Source organism: Sinohyriopsis cumingii, unplaced genomic scaffold (assembly GCF_028554795.1).
Source record: "Sinohyriopsis cumingii isolate HCF-2022 unplaced genomic scaffold, ASM2855479v2 utg000938l, whole genome shotgun sequence".
In the NCBI taxonomy this organism is placed as follows: domain Eukaryota; kingdom Metazoa; phylum Mollusca; class Bivalvia; order Unionida; family Unionidae; genus Sinohyriopsis; species Sinohyriopsis cumingii.
Window position 1 is genome coordinate 639,705 of NW_028315944.1, and position 22,597 is coordinate 662,301.

Consider the following 22,597-nt stretch of genomic DNA (forward strand, 5'->3'; position numbering starts at 1 on the left):
AATTCAGGTAGCAAATATTGTTACAACAGTAAATATGATGTGACCTTGCCCTTGGAAATGCATTCTTGGCATTGGAAATTGGTATCTTGAAACTTGAACTACCTTCCTTCATGCTACAATGACAGACAGATGATGAACATTCATTTTATTTGACAATAATATTTTGAATGACATTGAAAAAGTTGAACTTTTTTATGATATTGCACCCCTACCCACTTAGAGACAGTTGAGAACCTTGCCATGATGTGCCTGTCATATTCTGCCATTTTCTTACTACAGTGATAGTATCTCAAAGTCCTGTGCTTTAATGTAGGATATGATTGCTTACATCTAACGGGGACCTCTCTTGGGACGTTATAGATGGAATCACTTGTGACTGCTCTGGTGGCCTAGTGGTTAGAGCGTCTGCCTTGGATGCGGGAGGTCGTTTGTTCAATCCCTGACCAGGTCATACCAAAGACTTAAAAAAGAAATGGTGCTAACAGCTGCGCCGCTCAACATTAAGAGTTTATTGTTAGGACTGGTTGGCCTGGCGTCAGAATAATGTGACTGGGTTGGACATCATGCTACATGTCTGCGGCATGATGCCCCAGTGCTAAACATCACTATGAACTGACACATTGCAGACATCATAGCGATATGACGGAAAAATTGTTAAAGCTACGTTAAAAATCCAAATCACATCACATCACTTGTGATATGCAATGGGACTAGCCAAGTTATAGGCATTCAGGCAGGATTTAAAAAAGCAGGGTACAAACCCAGCATTCTCACCAATGGTTATTTAAGCCTCACAGAGTTTGCTCCCCTGATTCATTTAGTTACGTATTGCAAGTGGATTTGTTTGGGTGTTAGAAACACTTGGAATGGGTAATTCATATTTTCCTGCTGCAGTATATTTACACATTTTTTAATTTTCAAATTAATTCAGTTGTTGGATTCTTAAGATATTAGCATGACTAATTGTTTCTCAACCATATTCCATTTTTCTTTGATCTCTGCATGTTGATGTAACATTCAATGCCCCATCTTTCAAAATATCACAAGTTCTTTATGTGTGTGTGTGTGTGTGTGTGTTTATGAGAGAGAGAGAGATGCACCAATGCTTTTGATTTTTGGGGGGTTTTGTATTTTTTTTATACAAATGCATGTTTAATATTGAGTGATCAAAAATAATTTTATTTCTTGTTATAGGTGTTGTTATCTCTCCACTTGCTTTAAAAAATGAGTCTCAACAATGAAGCATTTCAAATGTGATTTTAATTTACATGCATAGTTGGACAATAAATACAAAAGAAAGGAATTTTTTCCTTCATGTACTTCTGGTATCCAGAGAAATAAAACCTTAAACATGACCAAAAGTGATTGATTATAAACTAGAATTCCTAGGAATATAAGTAATTAGATAAATTTCCTATACATCCATCATTCGATGGAACATTTAGCAAGTAAGTAATCACTAACCTGGTGATTTTCACCTGAATATTTCTCAGATTGAGACAGATTTCAGCTATTATATTTTCTGTTAGTTTTTACAACACAGGTGACACTTAATTTATGCCTTAGATGCATTCCTGAGGTGTAAATCAAAAGTAACGTAAATGTACATACCTGAGATGTGCACAAGTCACAACACATAGCACAAAAATAAGCACAGTAGCAAATATTTAATGTTGTTTATTCGCAATAGATGGTGTTTAATTTAATGAAAGCACATAAATTGTTGTAAATCACCTTTATAGATAGTTGACATCTGTTTGTTTTTCCGAAAATATTTTGTCTCAGATTCAGTGGTGGGGGTGGGCTCATGGTTCTTTGCTGCTTTTTGTTCTTAATGAGAGGACAGTTGTTTTATAATGTTTGAACTGATGACCAGAAATTTCAGTTGCTGTATTCACTGTTCATCAGTGTCACTTACTACAGGTACTCTTTACTACAGGTACTCTTTACTACAGGTACTCTTTCCCAAATGATGGGTGTAATCTCAGTTAATACACCCAGTCCCATATGTTGTTTTAGTCACTGTTGACAACATCAAGTTGACACCAAACTCTGGTTTGAATATGATGGCCTGGAGCCTGGAAAGGGGTTTGTGTTGAATGTTTCAGAATTTCAAGTCTGTTTGAAGTGCCCAAGTAACACTTTCTGCACTTGGCCTCAATTTTCTCGATTTAATCCACCACAATATATGTACCATATATACACGTTTATATGTTGATCCTGATCTTCTGTAGCACAATGCACCTGCATATCAGGGTCTGTTGCTTGTTCTGTTGATTACTCACAGCACCGTATCAAACTCATTCTCTCTGGTGACTTAGAACAAAATATTTTTTACCCATTGATAATTTGACTGAAACTGATGAAAAAGACACAGATCTGTTGCCACGTATTGTCGGGTCAAGGTCTTCTCATTTTAAAAAAATGTTAAAGAGAGTTTAAACCCTGACATGCTGGTACATTACCCTGATATGCTGGTACATTACCCTGACATGCTGGTACTTTACCGTGATATGCTGGTACACCTTATGAATTTTGAGTACAGGCCTGATCAAGGTGCAAACAGCATAGACCCCGATTTGCTGGTACATAACTGTTTTTGAATACAAGTCGGATGCAAACAACATAGACCCCGATTTGCTGGTACATAACTGTTTTTGCATACAAGTCGGATGCAAACAACATACACCCCGATTTGCTGGTACATAACTGTTTTTGCATACAAGTCAGATGCAAACAGCATAGACCCTGAATTGCTGGTACATAACTGTTTTTGCTTACAAGTCGGATGCAAACAGCATAGACCCCGATTTGCTGATACAAATGAGTCGTGTGTAAATTGAATCCAACTGCAGACAGCATCGATCCTGAGCTAGTACATTACCTGTAGCTTCCCATAGGTCAGTGGTTCTTACTGGGGTTTTCCTGGCTTCATACTCCACCATTTGTACCATCTGCCAGGTACAGCCTAGAATGTACTGAACAATGGCATTAAACCTTTAGCAACAACAACATGTAGCATACAGTCCAACTAAAATTGACATATTGTAGATATTATTCACACCAATACAAAGACTGTTGACCATAACCTTTATAATAATAAATCTTTACAACACGAACTATTACAGTTTATCTGATAAGTTACTAAATATAAGTGGACGGGGAATTCCGGAACATGAACCTTTATCTGTGCCTGTCATAACAATTTATTGTAAGTAGATATGGATTTTAATCTACTTGCATGACACAGACCCTGCTTTGTGGATAATTATGCAGAAACAGATTAGGGTCTGTGCTATTTGTTGTTGGATCCGCATTTTGTGTGAATATATACTGTACATAGCTGTAGATCCCTGACAGATCTGTTGCAGTACTATGTACGTTAGGCACCAGCAAATGGGATATTTGAGCTAATGTCACCTTTATATTAAAAAAATGTTGACTCGCTTAGAAGTCGAGTCAGACTGCAAACAACAGATTGTAGCTTTGCTTGTTGAATCTGATTAATGCATGCTTAATTAATCAAGTATAATAATAATTAAATTTTGTTGTATTTTCAGACTGTGAATGGCGGGAGCAGAACACCTAGGAGTATGTTCGACCCTTCCATTTTCTCATTCCGCTCGATCAGCATGGCCTACAATCCCCTTACACCTGTAGAAGAGCCGTCCTGTGCATACTGATTCGTTGCCACTCCCTATATAGGGAGACTGTGCTTTGGACAGAATGTGTGGATCCTGCAATCCAGGAACCGAAAGGACTGTATGACTGCTTCTCAGGGTCTGAAGTACATCAGCAACTGTGGGAGGTTTAAAGCTGTTCATACAGTTTCCTGTTGGATCGACCTATTCATTTAGAACTAGTCTTGTTTTTAATGGACTCTAGATACAGCCAGACTGTACAAGATTAGAACTAGTCTTGTTTTAATGGACTCTAGATACAGCCAGACTGTACAAGATTAGAACTAGTCTTGTTCTTAATGGACTCTAGATACAGCCAGAATGTACAAGAGTCGTTGATGTTGTTTAGGCTAAATATAGTTTGTGAAGATTTAGCCTTGATATCTACTTTGTAAATCTGGCTTAATTCCAGGGAATATGAATATAGTGTTTACACTAGAGTATAGGTTAGATTGGTACCAATTGTTGAGTCATTTTTAATGATCAGTACTAATGACTTACGGGTAACAGAACGTTTGAGTGCTGTTGCAGCATTTTACATTATCACTAGTAAATATGTTTAGATTGGTTGAATGCACAACCAGTTGTTATCACAACCTTGCTCAACACCCAGCCTTCCCTGAGATACACAAGAAAAAGTCTTGCAACATGTCTTTCACCCACACCAACTCCCTTTCACAAGTAAAATCATGAAGACCTACTGGTTTTGTGCACTTGATCACACTTTTTGTAAGCAAGAAATCCCCACAGCTACATAGCCGCCACATCAAACCAGTTTGATATTTCAGTACATTGACCCAAAACCTGATTATATAGCCTGGTAATTGTGGACTTGTTTTCCATTTTTCTGTTTCTTTTTACAAATTTCTCAGCTTTATGAACATTTTACAAAAACCTGATACACATGCTTAAGCAAAAATGACTCATTTTACACAAATATACATATTTATTATTGTCAGTAAATAAATGGCTTGAATAGATTTGTATGCCACTATAAGCACATTTTAAAAACCGTTCTCAACTTTGATATATTGTATTTTTACAAACAAGCATAATTAAACAAAACATGTGAGATGGACAAATTAAGTTGGGCAGGGTATTACTATTTGGATGAACTGATTTGATGTTTTGTTTTTTTTTGTAGCAGTTTACAGGTTTTTGTTTTTGCTTACTTATAAGATGAGACCAACTGCAAACAGCCCATACCAGATCTTTCATCACATGTGCCAGTAAATCTGGGTCTGTGCTGTTTGTTATGAGTAATCAGTATCAGAAACAACATAGACCCAAATCTGCAGGTGCACTATCATATGGCATATGATGATCCATGTTGTTTGCAGTTGGACTCAACTTGTGAGCATGGACAATACTTATATGTCTTCAGTCTAAGGAAGTGAAAACTAAAAACTAAAATACAGCCACTTTACATATCACACTGATAACAAACTTTCATTTTATTCACCTTCATAGTTTTATCATTTTCCCTCATCAGGTAATTTTTTAACAGAATAACATTAATTGTAAAAAGGGTGTGGGTGTGTGGAAAGAGATGTATTTATGCTTTTAAACATAATTTGTTTTAATTATTTTTTTTCACTAGCTTTCACAGTTACATAGAAGTATCAAAATTCAAATCAAGTACCTCAAAAGAGACATTGCAAATTTACTTGAGGTTTTTATTGATAAGAAAAGTATTTACATTTACAATCCATCTTGTAACAGGGAGTTGCATTACACCATGCAGTAGGCAATGACAACTGCAAGTTGATGCACATGCAAGTTTTGTCATATCCCGGGTGTTTTAAAGGGATGCAAGTTTTGTCATATCCCGGGTGTAGTAAAGGGATGCAAGTTTTGTCATATCCTGGGTGTAGTAAAGGGATCAAATTTTATAGTTGGCATTTATGTTGCTGATTGTTAAATGAATTTCATTTGGGGAAATAGGAAGATATTGACTAACATGCAATATATACTAAGTCCAGTCCAAATGCAAACTGCAGAAACACAGATCTGCTGGCACATAATGCTCCTGCAAATCTAAGTAGTTTATTAGGAGTAATCAAGGGAACAAGCAACATATACCCTGATCTTCAAGTGCATTATGGGATAGCAGATCAGGGTCTGTATGGTTTGCATGCTGACTCTACTTGTCTTGGTGTATTGGATAACAGGTTTCATTTCTCATTCATGTCTTTAAAGTCATGCCATATCATTCACTGCATATTGGCATTTTACATTGTTTCATTGGCATGTTGGCTGGGTCAGTTATTTAGCTGATCTCTTGGTTTTACCTTCATCATCAGTCATCACATGTGTAACTCAAGTTCTTCTGCTTCAGACATGGTAATATTGTTTCATTTTAGCAGACCAATGGAAATTGCTTCAATGACATATTTGCAGGCTATCTTTATATTATTATTTGTTTATTCCTGCCTGCTTTTTGTAGAAATAGGGTGGGGGACATTAAATGGGTCCAGACCTTCCAACCATCCATTGCACTTTAATTCCGCTATTGTAATTATTGTTGGATTTCAAGCCAAGTTTGGAGATTGATTTCATATGACAGCCTTCTTTATCTTTGTTTAGCAGAGTTGCAACTTCTGATTAGCAGACCCACCCACTTTCTTTTCTACACAATAAATCCCACAATTATTGTTTGATTCTAACAAACTTTTGATGTTGATGAGACCTTAGCTAATTTCTATTGCTACACTGACCCATTTTTTCCACATCTCCATAGTTATTATTGGGTTTCAACCACATTTTGTATGCAGCTTAATGACAATGAGACATCGACTGAGTTTTTGCTTTCCATGTCATCATTAGTGGAGTTAAGGTCCCTGATTGTAAGACCCCTTGACTGAGTTTAATTTCCACATAATTCTTAATTTATGATTCAGTTTGAACCAAATTTGATAGTTGACATTGACTGGGCTGTGTTTTATTGTCAGCATTAGATATCTTTATTTAGTTGTATATAGTCCCTTGTTATCAGACCTATTAACTTCTATTTCTGCACAGAAACGTAATTTTAAAAGGATTTCAATGAAGTTGAGGAGCTCGGTCGTCAGCATTTAACATCATTTGGCAGAGTTAAGGCCCCTGATTATCAGATTTGTCCACTTTAGCTTTAGCACTTGAATGACCCCTTTATTGGATTTTAAACGAAGCAGGCAACTTGATATTGTCAAGATGTTGGCCAAATTTGATTGTCAGTGTTGTTTACAAAGATGTTCACCGTGCACTTCATCTTTTAGCCAAGTTGTCTGACGTTTGTCTCTTTAATGCAATAAATCCCTTGGTATTCTGATACCCTCCCTCCTTTTTTATAGGATAATTCTCTTAAATATAATTGTTGGATTTTAATAATTTTTTAAAAATTTATTTGTTTTATATAATCGATTTTATATTGATACAGTGGTGAAATTTGATTATCATCGTACTATATCATTTAGTGGAGTTATAGCTGCTAAATATTGGACCCATATTTTGTATGCTTTATGAGGTCCTACCCATGTTCCATTGTCATGATTCAATGTCATTAGTAGTGTCAACCCATGTTCCATTGCCATGATTAAATGTCATTAGTAGTGTCAGATGTACCTTAGCTCATTTACGATATTACCATTGCCTTTCCTGTACAAAAATCAACTTCCCTGTGGCCAATGAAAAGTGAGGGACATCAATTCCTGGAAATTTGCATGCTGCTTACTTTGAATTTGCTGAAAATTAGCAACCCGTGTCACCATCATAGAGTTTTGGGGTCACGCTCATCGTCACTTTCTTGGAATCAAGAAAGTTTGCATCAGTTACATAATAATCATTTTTTATGTACTTTAAACCACATTTATTATTCATACTTTGAAATAGTGTATTTTATCAAAAATATATTTTATCAATTTAGGTCCATATTACCTGTCTGGACAAATTTATCCCGTATTTTTTTAAATCCGAGTAATGTGAATCATTGTTACAGAACTAAAATGATAATAAAAGTATATATACACATATTTTAAATTCAGATGGTACCATTTACACTGTTTTTGTAATAACATGGTTAAAAGTAGAAATTGCCGTGTTTTTCTTTATTTCTTTGCAAGTCAGAGCACCAGTGCTAGGGGGAATTTACAAGGTGAACTTCAAATTTTCAACTGTAAAATTGTGGAAGGAATTTTTCCTGATCCTTTGTTAGTGCCATGTTATATTTAATTTTATTTATCTATTTATTGTATTTATTTTGAAACCCTTCTAAGATTATTTTTTTGATCTTCTTAGCGACATTAAAAGTGAGTTTGTGATCACATGAATTCATCAGACACATTTTGTTACTCAAATTAGAGTAAATAATTCAGTTATGCATGTATAAACAACTTTATAAAGTCACCTTCATTTATACAGCCTGAAATAAAATAGTAGCTTGTATTTAGATATATTGAATCTTGATTCATATTGGGCAACAGCATATGCCCAGCTATTCATAAAGGAGGAGGATGACATTTTTTGTGTGAAGAGGTACATGATACACTTTGTGTGAAGAGGTACATGATACATTGACTGTGTGAAGAGGTACATGATACACTTTGTGTGGAGAGTACATGATACATTGTGAAGAGGTACATGATACATTGACTGTGAAGAGGTACATGATACACTGGGTGAAGAGGTACATGATATACTTTGTGTGAAGAGGTACATGATACATTGACTGTGTGAAGAGGTACATGATACACTTAGTGTGGAGAGTACATGATACATTGGGTGAAGAGGTACATGATACATTGACTGTGAAGAGGTACATGATACACTGGGTGAAGAGGTACATGATATACTTTGGGTGAAGAGGTACATGATACATTGACTGTGAAGAGGTACATGATACATTGCCTGTGTGAAGAGGTATTGAGCATTACAAAATTCAAGCTGCTTTAAGTTTCTGCTTGTCATGTACCACATTTACTGGAAATGTGTAGATCAAGGTTATTCTAGAACTGAAAATTATGGGGAATATATTGAAGTTGGCAAAGGTAGAGTTGGCAAATACTGGATGCAGTTTTTCACACCTTTTATTGAATTGGCATGATTTTGTAGTAATACCTTATGTACTCACTTATAGGTCAGGTCAAACTGCAAGCAACATAGATCCTGATCTGCTGTAATATAATTCTCCTGCAGATCAGGACCGTGTTCGTTCTACTAATTACTCCTAACAAACTGCACTGACCCTGATCTGCCAGCACATTACGTGATGGCAGATCTAGGACTGTGCAGTTTGCAGTTGAACTTATAAGCGAGTATAGATGGTAAGCATTAATTTTTCAGTTGTGGTCCACCTAGAATACCATTAAACCCTGGTAAATGGACAGGTAATTGTACTATTGTACCAATAAACCCTGGTAAATGGACAGGTAATTGTACTATTGTACCAATAAACCCTGGTATATGGGCTGATAATTGTACTACTGTTATGGAAATACCTGAATGTACCACATTGCTTTGCAGAATAATTGGTTTAGCAGTATTAACAGCATTGCACCAGGTTGCACCTCATCACACTGCAGCTTTGCATTCCAGCTGAAAATTCAGTGTTTAGGAGGAGGCCAGAGTACGTTTTTTTTTTGCTTTCTCTTTTGCAACAAGAAAATTAATATTTTTTTCAAGTATTGTAATGGATATTTTTGCAATTTCTCTTTTATAGCAAGAATATGTTTATTAAGCCATCTAAGAGCTGGAAAATAATTTTTGCAAAAACAAATCTTAGCAAACCCCCTCCCCTCCTTAAATGGCCAGTCCCTAACCCAGTAAGATGGGGTAGGAGAATCAGAACTGTTGTTAACATGTCTTTAGTACTGTACATTGCCGAGTTTTAACCTCTTGACAGTTGCATCGTATGGGGAGCATAAACTCGTTATTCTGTTCTCAGTGGTAATTAATACACATTCTGCATTTGGATCGTGCTATACTGCATGTACTTACCAGTTTGATCCAACTGCAAACTGTACAGACCCAGATCTGTTGTTGCATAATGAACCAGCAGATCAGTGGTCTCTGCTGCTTGTTAGTAGTAATCAGTAGAATAAACATCATAGACCCTGATCTTCCTGCATGTTATGTGATGGCAGATAGAACTTCTGTTGTTTGCGGTTGGACCCACCTTGCACACGAGTAATCTATGGTAAACAATTGTTTAAATGACATATCTTGTGAAATTTACTTAATTTAGTGCTTGTGAAAATGTAATGTACAATTGATTGACCATGCCCAGAAATAAACCTGTTCCGTGACCTCTGGCGAAATTTTACATTTAGTGTCTGTATAGTGCCATACCTACCGGTGCTTTATACTTGTTCGGTTATCGAATTCCCTGTCCCGTCTTTTGTCCTAATGCTGTAGATGTCTTACCTCAGTGAGTGTATGGATATCAGTAGTACACTTTATGAAGCAAACTTGATGTTTTTCTAAAACTCTTTAACGTGTATTTCCTTGTTTCTTTTTGATATTTATTGTAATATTTTGAAGGCAGTAACTACTAAGACCAAGTAATTCTACGTTGTTTGTATATAAAACCAAGATTTTATATATATATCCTTCTACCTTGAAGTTATATACTTGATTCTCCAGTGATATATTCAATTTTCAGTTTAAATGACTTGTTTTCCTGATTGAGAATGGGAACCATAAAGCATCCCAAGATCAGCTTACATGAGAAAATTAAAAACTGGAACAAAGTGAGAAATGAGTTGTAAAAATGTTAAGGACCAAATAGATATAATTTTTTATGTCTGTGTTTATAATATCAACACTTGCTGCTCAATTTAAAAAAAGGGGATGGAAAATTTGGCCAAGTTAAACAGATCTTTTGGCAATGTAAATGCATAAAGCACTTGAACATCATGTGTGAAAAAAGCAAGATAACAGTATAACCTGAAATAATGACATAGATTTGATCCACTACAAGAATACAGGTAACTGCCGAAAATTCTTTGGACTTGGATCATGAGGGAAGGAATCCTTTTTTTCTTTACATTTTAAACCTACCATATGTACTCTTTTATAAGTCCAAATGTAAACTGATCTACATAATCTACTAGCAGAGCTGAGTCATTGCAGTTCTTTTGAACGAGAAAGTCGAACAAACAACCTAGACCCTGATCAACTGGCACTTTATGCAGTTGCAAATCAGGGTCTGTTTTCTTCAAAGTTGGACCAGACTTGTAAGCAAGTACATATGGCAAATGAATGTTTACAAAATAGAGGAAATCTTTCATTTTGATTGACGTTTTGACTAAGAGTGCATCATGAATACTGTCTATACTCATAAGACGAGTCTGTGAATACTATCTGTACTCCCAAAACGAGTCCATGAATACTGTCTATACTTGTAAGATAAGTCTATGAATACTGTCTATACTTGCAAGATAAGTCCATGAATACTGTCTATACTTGTAAGATAAGTCCATGAATACTGTCTATACCTGTAAGATAAGTCCATGAATACTGTCTATACTTGAAAGATAAGTCCATGAATACTGTCTATACTTGTAAGATAAGTCCATGAATACTGTCTATACTTGCAAGATAAGTCCATGAATACTGTCTATACTTGCAAGATAAGTCCATGAATACTGTCTATACTTGAAAGATAAGTCCATGAGTACTGTCTATACTTGTAAGATAAGTCCATGAATACTGTCTATACATGTAAGATAAGTCCATCTGCAAACTGCATAGATTTAGATCTGCTAGTAGTTTGCTAGGAGTAATCAGTAGAACAAACAACACAGACCTTGATCTGCACTGGCATTATTCTACTGCAGATGAGGATCTTAGTTTTCACAGTTTGAATCGACTTTTAAGTGAGTACATATATGATACGTTAGAATCTTACAATACCATACTGTACGTACTTACACAATGCAAAATATTTAATCTTCATAAAATGCCATTTCAAGGCACACAAAGAAAAGGACTGAGAAAAGTACATGGTTTATAGTAATAACACAAATAGCTGCATTATATATATATATAGAGAGAGAGAGAGAGAGAGAGAGAGATATGAAGGAAGGAGGGAATATGCCAGGTAGAAGCCAACAGATGTGTGACTTTCATTGGTTTAAAGGTAGACTGAATTCACCATTTTGAATGGGTTTTTTAAATTTTAATGGATACTGTAATCATAAATTTTGAAGACTCACTAATTGTTATGTGGAAACAATCTGATTCCAACCCCAGTCTGCAAATGATTGTTTATGAAACTGTGGAAACAATTGGATTCCAAAACCATTCAGCAAACAGTTGTTGATGTAACTACGAAAACAAAAGTGGGTCCTTTCTCCTCTCGACAAATAGGTACTGATGAAATTGGAAATATACAGATTCTGTTTTCAATCCATGAATAGTCATTGATAAAGTTAAGAAAACCTGCGGATCCTAATTCCAGTCCACAAATATATACAGTACTAATGAAGCTGTTGTTTCAGGGGTCCCATGCAGGTCTGAAATTCTGGAAAAGGTTAAATATTTGACAATTGCCTAAGTCTTGAAAATGTCTGGAAATAATGAAACATTGCTATAAAAAAAATCTTGAAAAAGTCTTCAACCTTCTTAGTCAGAAACCAGTAACAAGACGGCTCTTTTGCATTTGAGAGAAGTTTTAGTATAATGATTTGGAGGTCTGGGATTTATTTATTTTTGGTCCAGAAAAGGTCTGTAATCTTTTTTAAAATTTGTAGCAGGAAACCTTTTTTTTTAGTGCAGTATTAAGAAAATAGATATCCATCAAATTAAAGGAATTCACAGAAAGTTTACCAAGAGATACAGAGAGAAGAATGAAATAGTCTTACCTGATAGGTGTTGTTCAGTACTCAAGAAGTGGATGGATACATTGACTGAGAGATACAGAGAGAAGAATGAAATAGTCTTACCTGATAGGTGTTGTTCAGTACTCAAGAAGTGGATGGATACATTGACTGAGAGATACAGAGAGAAGAATGAAATAGTCTTACCTGATAGGTGTTGTTCAGTACTCAAGAAGTGGATGGATACATTGACTGAGAGATACAGAGAGAAGAATGAAATAGTCTTACCTGATAGGTGTTGTTCAGTACTCAAGAAGTGGATGGATACATTGACTGAGAGATACAGAGAGAAGAATGAAATAGTCTTACCTGATAGGTGTTGTTCAGTACTCAAGAAGTGGATGGATACATTGACTGAGAGATACAGAGAGAAGAATGAAATAGTCTTACCTGATAGGTGTTGTTCAGTACTCAAGAAGTGGATGGATACATTGACTGAGAGATACAGAGAGAAGAATGAAATAGTCTTACCTGATAGGTGTTGTTCAGTACTCAAGAAGTGGATGGATACATTGACTGAGAGATACAGAGAGAAGAATGAAATAGTCTTACCTGATAGGTGTTGTTCAGTACTCAAGAAGTGGATGGATACATTGACTGAGAGATACAGAGAGAAGAATGAAATAGTCTTACCTGATAGGTGTTGTTCAGTACTCAAGAAGTGGATGGATACATTGACTGAGAGATACAGAGAGAAGAATGAAATAGTCTTACCTGATAGGTGTTGTTCAGTACTCAAGAAGTGGATGGATACATTGACTGAGGGATATAGAGATTAGTATGAGGCATCTGAACTGAAAGATGTTTTACAGTATTACAAAAAAATGGATGGGTAAGTTGATTAAGAGATAGGAGAGACGAAAGAGAAAGTCTGAGCTGATGTACGTTATTCTAAAAATGGATGGGTAAATGGGCTGTGAGATCTGAGAAGAATGATATGTCTGAACTGAAAGATGTTCTACAGTATCCTTCAGCTGGATGAGGTCTTCCCATCATTTTTGTATTGTAAAACAGAAAATGTGAGATTTTCTCAGTGCAGGCTAAGTCAGCACTGATGAGGGGCAGCTAAGGGCAGCTTAATGTTTGATAGGTCAGCTGTATGTATAAATTATTCATTGTTTTGTGACATTGTAGCTTTGGGATCATAGACAGGATGAGCTTTTGGGAGGGCCTGTTGTCTGTCATCCCTCCATTACTATTCCCTCAAAACTGTTTGCACGATTGCCAAGAAACTTTGCACACATTATTTACAGGGTCTAGTTGGTTCAGAACAAAAATGGTGCCACTTGGACAACCTGTATTACTGCCACAGTATTTTTCTTGAAAATATTGTTATATATACTTCTTCTGAACTGAGTATATTGACGGGGTTTTCACCAAGACTTGTGATATCTAGTTGGTCCTTAATGAAAATCATGCCAATCTGACATCCGATATGTACTCCTAAAACGAAAGTCATATGGTCATGGGGTTTTCACTTAAAGACTTTTTAATATTGTCTAGCTCGTCCAAATGATGCTGATCTGACATCCAATTTGTACTACTACTCCTAAAAAGAAAGTCGTATGGTCATGGGGTTTTCACTTGAAGACTTCTCAATATTGTCTAGCTAGTTCAAATGAAGCTGATCTGACATCCAGTATGGCCACCATGGTTGCCATTCTTAGAAATATGATGCATACTCTTGACTGAAAATGGGTTTTCTGCCAAGACTTTGGTCTTAAATAAAAATGGTGCTGATCTCGCATCCAATATGCCCACCACAGTGGCAAGCTTGAAAATCATGTTATCAGAGATGGTTTCAATACTCGGCTATTAAAAAGAAGGGGTTTTATCTTGGTTTTCTGGAAATTCTTTTTAGCCATTTGTAGTTAGGTATGAAACCCTTGAATTAAGTACTCCTGTAGCTGATATTTTAGCATAAAAAGGGATTTGTTAAAATAGAATAATTGTTGCTGTTGAAGTAGTGGAATGAGGTGCATTGATCTTTGATGCTTGTCTATGTTAATCAGTAAATAAAATGTGTAAAAAAAAGTATCAGATTTTTTAAAACAAGTTGATCCTAAAAAGAAGTTGTTTTCTTGCTGTTTGCCTTGCAGTTTTCTGCAGAATGTGGATCTGTTGCAGCAAATTGTTTGATGTGTTTTGGATTTTCTGAAATTACAATCAACCAGTCAGCCTTTGCTACCTCGAAGAAGCTTTTAGTTTTAGACCTACTAGGTTTTCTTTGTCTTTGAATTACATTTGTACAATGTGAGACTATAGCTCATGGAACCAGCATGAATAGGCTTGATTTGTGATTGTTTTGATGTTTCTTCTTCCTCCATTGTTTCCTTCAGCAGCCACCACTGTTCATTCCAGTTGCAGGTTGGAGACTTTAAACAAGTCGTCCATTTGTTGAGGAAAGGAGGAGATGAAGTACGGGATTATGCTGATATTATACATTCTACCTCATAAAGTCCTGGACGTTGATTTGGCTTTTTGTCGTCGTATTTTGGTTAGAGTTGTGTAAAGCCAGCTGATTATTTTATTTGATGTTTGTGTAGATCAGGTGGATTGAGCCAGTGTCCTATCAGTTCGTTGTTTTCTTCTGTATTTGGCTTTAATAACCACTTAGTGTTGAAAAATGTTGTTCGAAAATTTGGGGCAGTTGGAGCCGTTGTGGCTTCCTGCAAAATTAGAGAATGTCATTGCTAACAAGAATGAGCCCTCTAGCCTTCAGTATTCTTTTTCTGCCTGCATTAAATTTCATTCCCAGATTCACTTTAATCTTAGTGAGAGATAATGCACTTCTAACTTATTTTATGGCACCAGAAATCAATATACATACATATTAGTCTCTGACTATAAGAGTCTCTTTGATTTTTTAGAGCCATGGCTGCTGGAGTCCTTTTACTTCAGTAGAGCCTTGGCCACTGGAGTCTCTTTTTGGACCTTTATTATTCTAATAATAGAGTGTCTTTTATTCCTTCCAACATTTGGAGTCATTCTCTGGACTTGATTTACCTATTCTATAAAAACACTTGTAATTTATATTGGTTCTGAAAACCACATGTACGTATGATCATTATTTCATGAATCAAAATGTAAGTTGCTACCTTTGCCTAAAAAGATCTGGAATGTCTGTCCACAAGTAAGCTGGCTTCACTCTTAAACTAATCTAATTAAGTTGATGTGTTTTACATACATCGTCCAGAGCAGTCCATTAAAAACATCTAGCAACCCTTGCATCATACATTACCATTCTAGCAGGAAGTTTGTTGCTTATACATCTTGTACAACTGCACAGACCCAGATGTGCAAGTACGTAAACATACCAGAAGATCTGGGTTGATGGAGTTGAACCTGATTTTCTGGTGTTGTATTCGATGGCGTATCAGGGTTGGTGTTGTTTGCATTTGGGTACGACGTTTAGATGACCATACATACTGTATGGTACCAGAATCCCTGAATGATAGATCCAGTATCATCAAGGATTTCTCACAGGCCCTTGCAGTGGAAATTTTGGTTATAGTCTAGAAAAGATTAAATTAAACCCTCTTTGATAATGAAGTCATTAAAAATATTTGGGATGAACAGGTTACCTTTGAGATCCAGGAAGACAGTTGCTGTGCCATTCTGGAGAAAGTTTATGATTTTTCGAGGTATGATGCATAAATGATAGATTACACAAAAATGTGAAAAAGAGAAGCCTGCATGTGCATTGACAGAAGTTGAGCATTGACACAAAATGATTAGAGCTTGGTAGTGCAGTTTTTAGAAAGTATGCACGCAGATCGCATAGCCAAAAATTTGTATTTGCTTTCAGAATCTCTGTCACCATCTCTCTCAGTCTCTGTCTCATTGATTCTAAATGTCTTTGTGATCTGTACTAAATGATACATTATTGTTAATGCTCTAAAGAAAAAAATGAACACTCAGCAGCATCACTTTCATTTTAGGATTTAAAAAGTCTTTATCCTTTATCAGATTTATGCAGATTAAGCGTTGGAGAATGGTTGATGCAGCTTGCAAAATTCCACATTTGTTCCTAATGTTGAATATTGTCATGAATCGAGTAGAATTGTTTGTTTGCTGCACATTTTTTCTACTTAAGCAATGTATCAGATTCGTTGCCACAAAAGACATGGCCAGGTGGTAATCATTGACACATGTCCAGATAGTAATCATTGACACGTGTCCATATAATCATCAATGATATGTGTCAGATCAATCATTTATGTGTCCAGGTAGTCATCATTGACATATGTCCAGATAGTCATCATTGACACGTGTCCAATGAGTCATCATTGACAGGTGTCCAGATAGTCATCATTGACATATGTCCAATTAGTCATCATGACAGGTGTCCAAATCAGTCAGCATTGATATGTCTCCAGATCAATCATCATTGACATGTCCAAATCAGTCAGCATTCATTGATGTGTGCATTTTTTCTTAAGTAAATATACATCATAGCTCATTTTGTCTGTTTGCTTGAAAATAATGCTAATTGTTGCAAGTCTTATGAATTGTTACTTTTTCTTAATTCCTGTTCTGTGGACTTGTATTTTCACATTTCATCAATTTAATACTAGCATCAAGTACATGGAGTATGTATTCTTGCATGATCATGCATTGTATACTTTTTGGATAGCTGTTGAACATTTTCTTTGATGAATTGATAAATAAGCCTTTTGTATATCAGGTTCCTAATACTTTGACATTGGTGTTAGAAGTCATGTGACTCATTTTCTCAGGTCATTTGTTACAACTGTGATATCACTTTGACGTCTTGTAATGTCCAACCTCAGGTTGACAGGTCTGACTGCTGCGTTGAGACGCAGGTTTTGCGAGATTTCATTCATTTTGGAAGATTTTAATTACATTGTTAAAATTTTGTATCATATATGACATTGTTTTATGTGTATCAAAACAGGAATTACTGATGTTTTCACATTGATCTCAAACCCACTATGCCCCTAGAAATAAATGGGTCTGCTAGTTAATGACATTTTTCTTCTGCAAGAACTAGAAATATTCATAAGGCCTAAACGAAAGTTAGCATTGTTTCCATTTTCCAGACCAGCCATACTGTTTTCCTGCTTACCCTAAACATTTGTCTGATTAGCAAAGGAATCTTTTTTAAAAAAAATACACACAAATAAAATCTGGATTTTCTGAATGTTGTGACCTGCACAAAATTAATTTTTTTATTGATACATAACATTATTAAAACCCTTTTTATTATGAATTTTGCTATTACATCCACTTATTTTAAGCATCTACTGAACATGGAATGGAAAGCTGGATTCAGTAATGGCTAACTTCGTGTCCTGTTCTTGATCAGTTTGAAATTGACATCAAGTGAGATCAGAAATTTTTTACTTGTATTGAGAACAAATATCGGATTATCACATAATGTCATGTTGTTGAGTAATACACATACTAACACAATGTTTTCTCAGGGGATACAGATAATTGGGCCATTCACAGAGGCTTGTATCGTTGCTTACAAATTGGGTCATTCACAGAGGCTGGTATCTTTGCACCCAATTTATTCATCAGTCATACTAAAACTTGTAAGCAACAATACAAGCCCCTGTGGTATTATTCATTTAGGTCAATGATAACCTACTAGTGTATACTTCAATGACTTAAATATATTTTCTTTGGAAACAACACACTCACACACACACACAGAGATATATAATGGATACACCTTTTCAGGTAGCAGTTTTAAATGAGACAATTATCAGTAATCTGAAGGGATGAATCCACCATGAATATAAATAAAGAAGAAAGGTGTTGTTCACTTGTAACCTGGTTCTTTTCATGGGGTTTTAAATTCAGTGTTTGTTTCTTTGACTAGAAACATTTTTCATCTTTCCACACTTTAATAGTTTTCATCTTGTCTATATAATAACATGTAAAGAATTTTCATAATTTGACATATGACTTTCTTTTGTAACATTACCCTGACCTCACCCCAACTAGGAAAATGTTATATATACTCGTAGTGAAAACGCATATCCTACCCTTCCAATGTGTCAGTTTTGTTGTTGTAAACGTGATAAATATAATGACCCGATTTATATGAAATCCTAAAGATTTTGTTTCTCAAATTTCATGGCACATAAAAAAAGTTATATGATTTTTGTTATTAGTGTAATATAGGATTTTGAAGTTGACCAAAGACATGTTCAAATTATAATGTGCTTTTACGTATGAGGAGTTCTGCATATGATTGTAACTCGAGCAGGTTTATTGGTTTTTTTAAGAATCGTGTGGTGACTAGATTACATACCAATAAAAGCCACAAGTGAATCTTTTTTTTTTTCATAAACTACACCCTGAAGAATTTTGACAATTGACTTTTTGAAACATTGTCTACTTGTGGTTGTATAACCTTATTGTGGCAAATAAAATCTAGTATTTTCTTTTGTTGATATTGGAAATGGCAAATTAAAGGCTATTTTTGTGGCAGATAACATGTAAGTGAATGGTAATTATAAAAATATGAACGTCATTATTGTCTGTCTCTACCTGCTTGTCAGTCTGTTCGAGCTGCAAATTGGCTATCGCATAATGCTCTGGAAGAAATGGGTCCATGCAGTTTGTTAAGAGTTATCAGTAGAACAGGCAACACAGAGCCTGGTTCATCAGGTGCAGTATGCTGCCATGGATCAGGAGCTTGGTTGTTTTCAGTTTGACTAGACTTATAAGCGAGTAAAGACAGTAGTTTTTTTTTTTTTTTTTTTGTGCTTGATATACAAGGCATACAGAAACTTTTTATCAGCTCCAGTTCATATATTAAAATTAAACAAAAGGAAAGGTAGGTTGTAGGTTTTTAACTAGATTGAACATGTCACTGACCAACTTCAAAGAGATAACATCATTGAGTGTTACTGTTCAGGAATTTATAAGAAATTGAGGTGGTGAAGTTGATTAAGAGAAAAGATTGTCTTGTGTTCAAGAAGGTACAAGTCTGCACATGATACTAGGAGCAGTGATACTTTCCAGGCAAGCTTTTCCAAAATGTGATCACCTATCAATATTTTGTAATGGCACGTTTTTTTTTTACTTACCAATGTAATGAATATGCTCATTTATAAGTTGAGTGCAATGGCAAATTGCACAGACCTAGATCTGCCACCACTTAATGCACCAGCATATCTGGGTCTCTGCAGTTTATTAGTAGTAATCAGTACAACAAACATCATAGACCCTGATGTTCTTGTGCATTAATTAGTGGCAGGTCAGGGTCTTGCAGTTGGACTCCACTTGTAAGCAAGTATACAGGACATACAAACTGGATCATATGCTTATGGGTGCAGATTGCACGAGTAAGAAGTTTAGTACGGTAATAAGATATGAACATCCATCACAGTTATTACATGACGCTAATAACTTTCTTATTACATGGATATCATATTGTTGATTATGAAAGTCACATATTGTGGTAGATACCTAAAGCTTAATCAGAATGCACTACAGAAAAATGGAAAAGTATTGATTAAGAGGACTGCCCATGTGGCTGTGGGCCACACAGTTTGATGGACTCTGTCAAATGTGACCCATGGGCTGCAGGTTGGACAGTCCTGGTATATGTGTGGAGACATTACAAGTCCACATCATGAACTATTTATCCAGTCCAAATGTTAGATATCTGACTTTTGTTAAGAGAAAATTAACTGTTTTCAGAAATGGATGTATGGCATTGGAGCTGTGGTAGAACAAACAGTTCAGGTTTTGCAGATATACACATCATTTAAGCAAACTTTATTTTTATAAAGGGAACTTGTGCCTATTAAATATTTAATAAAGTCTGTAATCAAAGACATTGAGTGACAACTGTTATAAAGGGAACTTGTGCCTATTAAATATTTAATAAAGTCTGTAATCAAAGACATTGAGTGACAACTGTTAGCTACTAAACGTTTGAAGGTATCTCGTATCGTTTGAAATGTACAGGGTTTCTATAAAATTAAATTTAATGATTTGATTATATTGAATGATCTTATTGGTTATTGACACGCTAGTACTTTCTTTAAATTTCTTTGAAAATTCATTTTGCTGCCTTTGAAGATGTGACCTTATTACAGGAAATCTACTTTTTATGTTACAGCAAGTTTACTTTTGTTCAATCATACATAGGATGGCATACATTTTCAATTCAAAATCAACAATTTTGTTAATATGAAGTTTTCCACATTGTAAAAGAACATTCCATTAATAAAGGAAATGCAATATATTGTTTATTCATTTTATAGACAACTGTTACTTTATTCTCCTGATGAATTGTCAAACAACTTTTCTTTTAAATTTGGATAAATTCTTTACAATGTAAGAAAACTTGTCAATCAATAGGGATCTCGGCTAACAATGAGGAAGATGCCACGATCATATTTTTTTAACATAGTTTACATTTTCAACGATTTTCAAAATATGAATATTGAAGAAAAAAGGAATTAGTATTTAAATAAATTATGCAGTATCTGTATTTTATTGCTTCTGTTAATATTAAATTTAATATTGGAAAAGATATAAAAACACTGTACATAATAATGGAATAGGAATTATATTACTAGACTGCACTTTTTGGTTATCTTTAAAATGTTTATATATTTGCCTCTTTTCTACAAGAGTAAATAATCAAATTTTTAATTCTTTGCTTGGATATGAAGAAAAAACTAAGGTCTACATAACTTATAGTATATACTCACAAGTCCAACTGCAAAATGTATAGACCCAGATCTGCCTTCACATAATGTGCTGGCAGATCTGGATTTGTGCAGTTTGTTAGGAGTAACCAGTAAAACAAACAGTATATATAGACTGCAATCAGCTGGATCATTATGCGAGGGCATCTCAGGGTTTTTGTTTGCATTTGGAATCAAAAGCTGGTGTATACGGTAGCTCACAATAAAGCACTGCAACCTTGTGGTTGTTAGTAGATTATGGCAACTTGAACTTGCTGTGATTAGGAGGTTATAGGTTAAAGGTTACATGTCATTCATGAGGCAATTCATGATGTGTGTCATACTGCAGAAAATGTTAAATGTGAAGGGTATGGGTATTCAAACTGTATTGACTTGTTTAGTAATTTTGTTGTATTGACACAACTGTGAAACATTGTGTTGACATGCCAGAAATGTTTTTGTAATAGTCTTAATATTGGCTAGTACCCTTGCCTGCGGGCTAGCATAATCATTGTTAGTGCCCTTGCCTGGAGGTTAGCACAACACCAAATTGTTTTGGGCATACATTGTTAAGTTGTGAGATAAATAGGTAGCCTTTGAATGAATGCAGTCTGCCTTGGCATATCGAGTGTCCATAGTAGCTGGCATCATTGTTCTGACAATGTCCCTACCGAGGAAAGAATTGTAGTTTTTGAGGGTTCACAGTGGAATGGGCCTTCCAAAACATTGGTTTTTAATAGCTAATTGAGTTAAGATGCCTTGAAGAAAGTATTGATTTGTACAGACTGTTTAGAGGGTATGTGTACGATAGTTCTTACGATGACTGTGGAATGGCGTGTAAAGAATGTTATAACAGATTTTATTATTAATAAAAAATATTAATTATTCTTGTTTTGCTGATTTGTCTGGTAATACATTCGTTCTTCCATCCATCCACATACATACATACATACATACATACACACACGTACATATATCCATACATACATGCATAAATACACACATGCATGTATGCATACATACATACATACATACATACATACATACATATATTACCATGCACTGGCTCTATTTATATAAACTGTTGATTCCAACATCTTTAAATCATCAGTTCGCCGCTTTGATTTTGGCAAGAAAATGTAATTTATTGTTTTTGTTTTTCCATTACCTTTCTCGCTGTGTATATAAGAAAGTAACACACACTTACCTTTATGATTGTTTAGCCTGTGCAGTATAAAAAGTGAAATTACAGATTCTGGAGTATGAGCAATTCAGAGAGCAATTAATGCAAAAACCGTAGCAAGTCCCTTATGCAAAGACTGTAGCAAGTCCCTTACGCAAATACCGTAGTAAATCCATTATTAAGGAGGCCAAGTGGACT

At 35.2% G+C, this 22,597-nt stretch overlaps 1 protein-coding gene across 2 annotated transcripts in view; it reads left to right on the top strand.

Moving 5' to 3' along the window:
- LOC149772990 (uncharacterized) overlaps positions 1 to 22,597 on the top strand; it is a 220,275-nt gene that overhangs the window by 170,439 nt on the left and 27,239 nt on the right. The window contains exon 5 of one of the 2 annotated variants that reach the window (XM_089946957.1): positions 3,561 to 22,101. The exons of the other annotated variant lie outside the window; for it this stretch is intronic. Within the exon in view, the coding sequence (XP_089803083.1) occupies positions 3,561 to 3,683 (123 nt within the window). The 3' untranslated portion in view covers positions 3,684 to 22,101. Of the gene's footprint in view, positions 1 to 3,560; positions 22,102 to 22,597 lie in introns of those variants that run through there. 2 annotated transcript variants of the gene reach the window in all.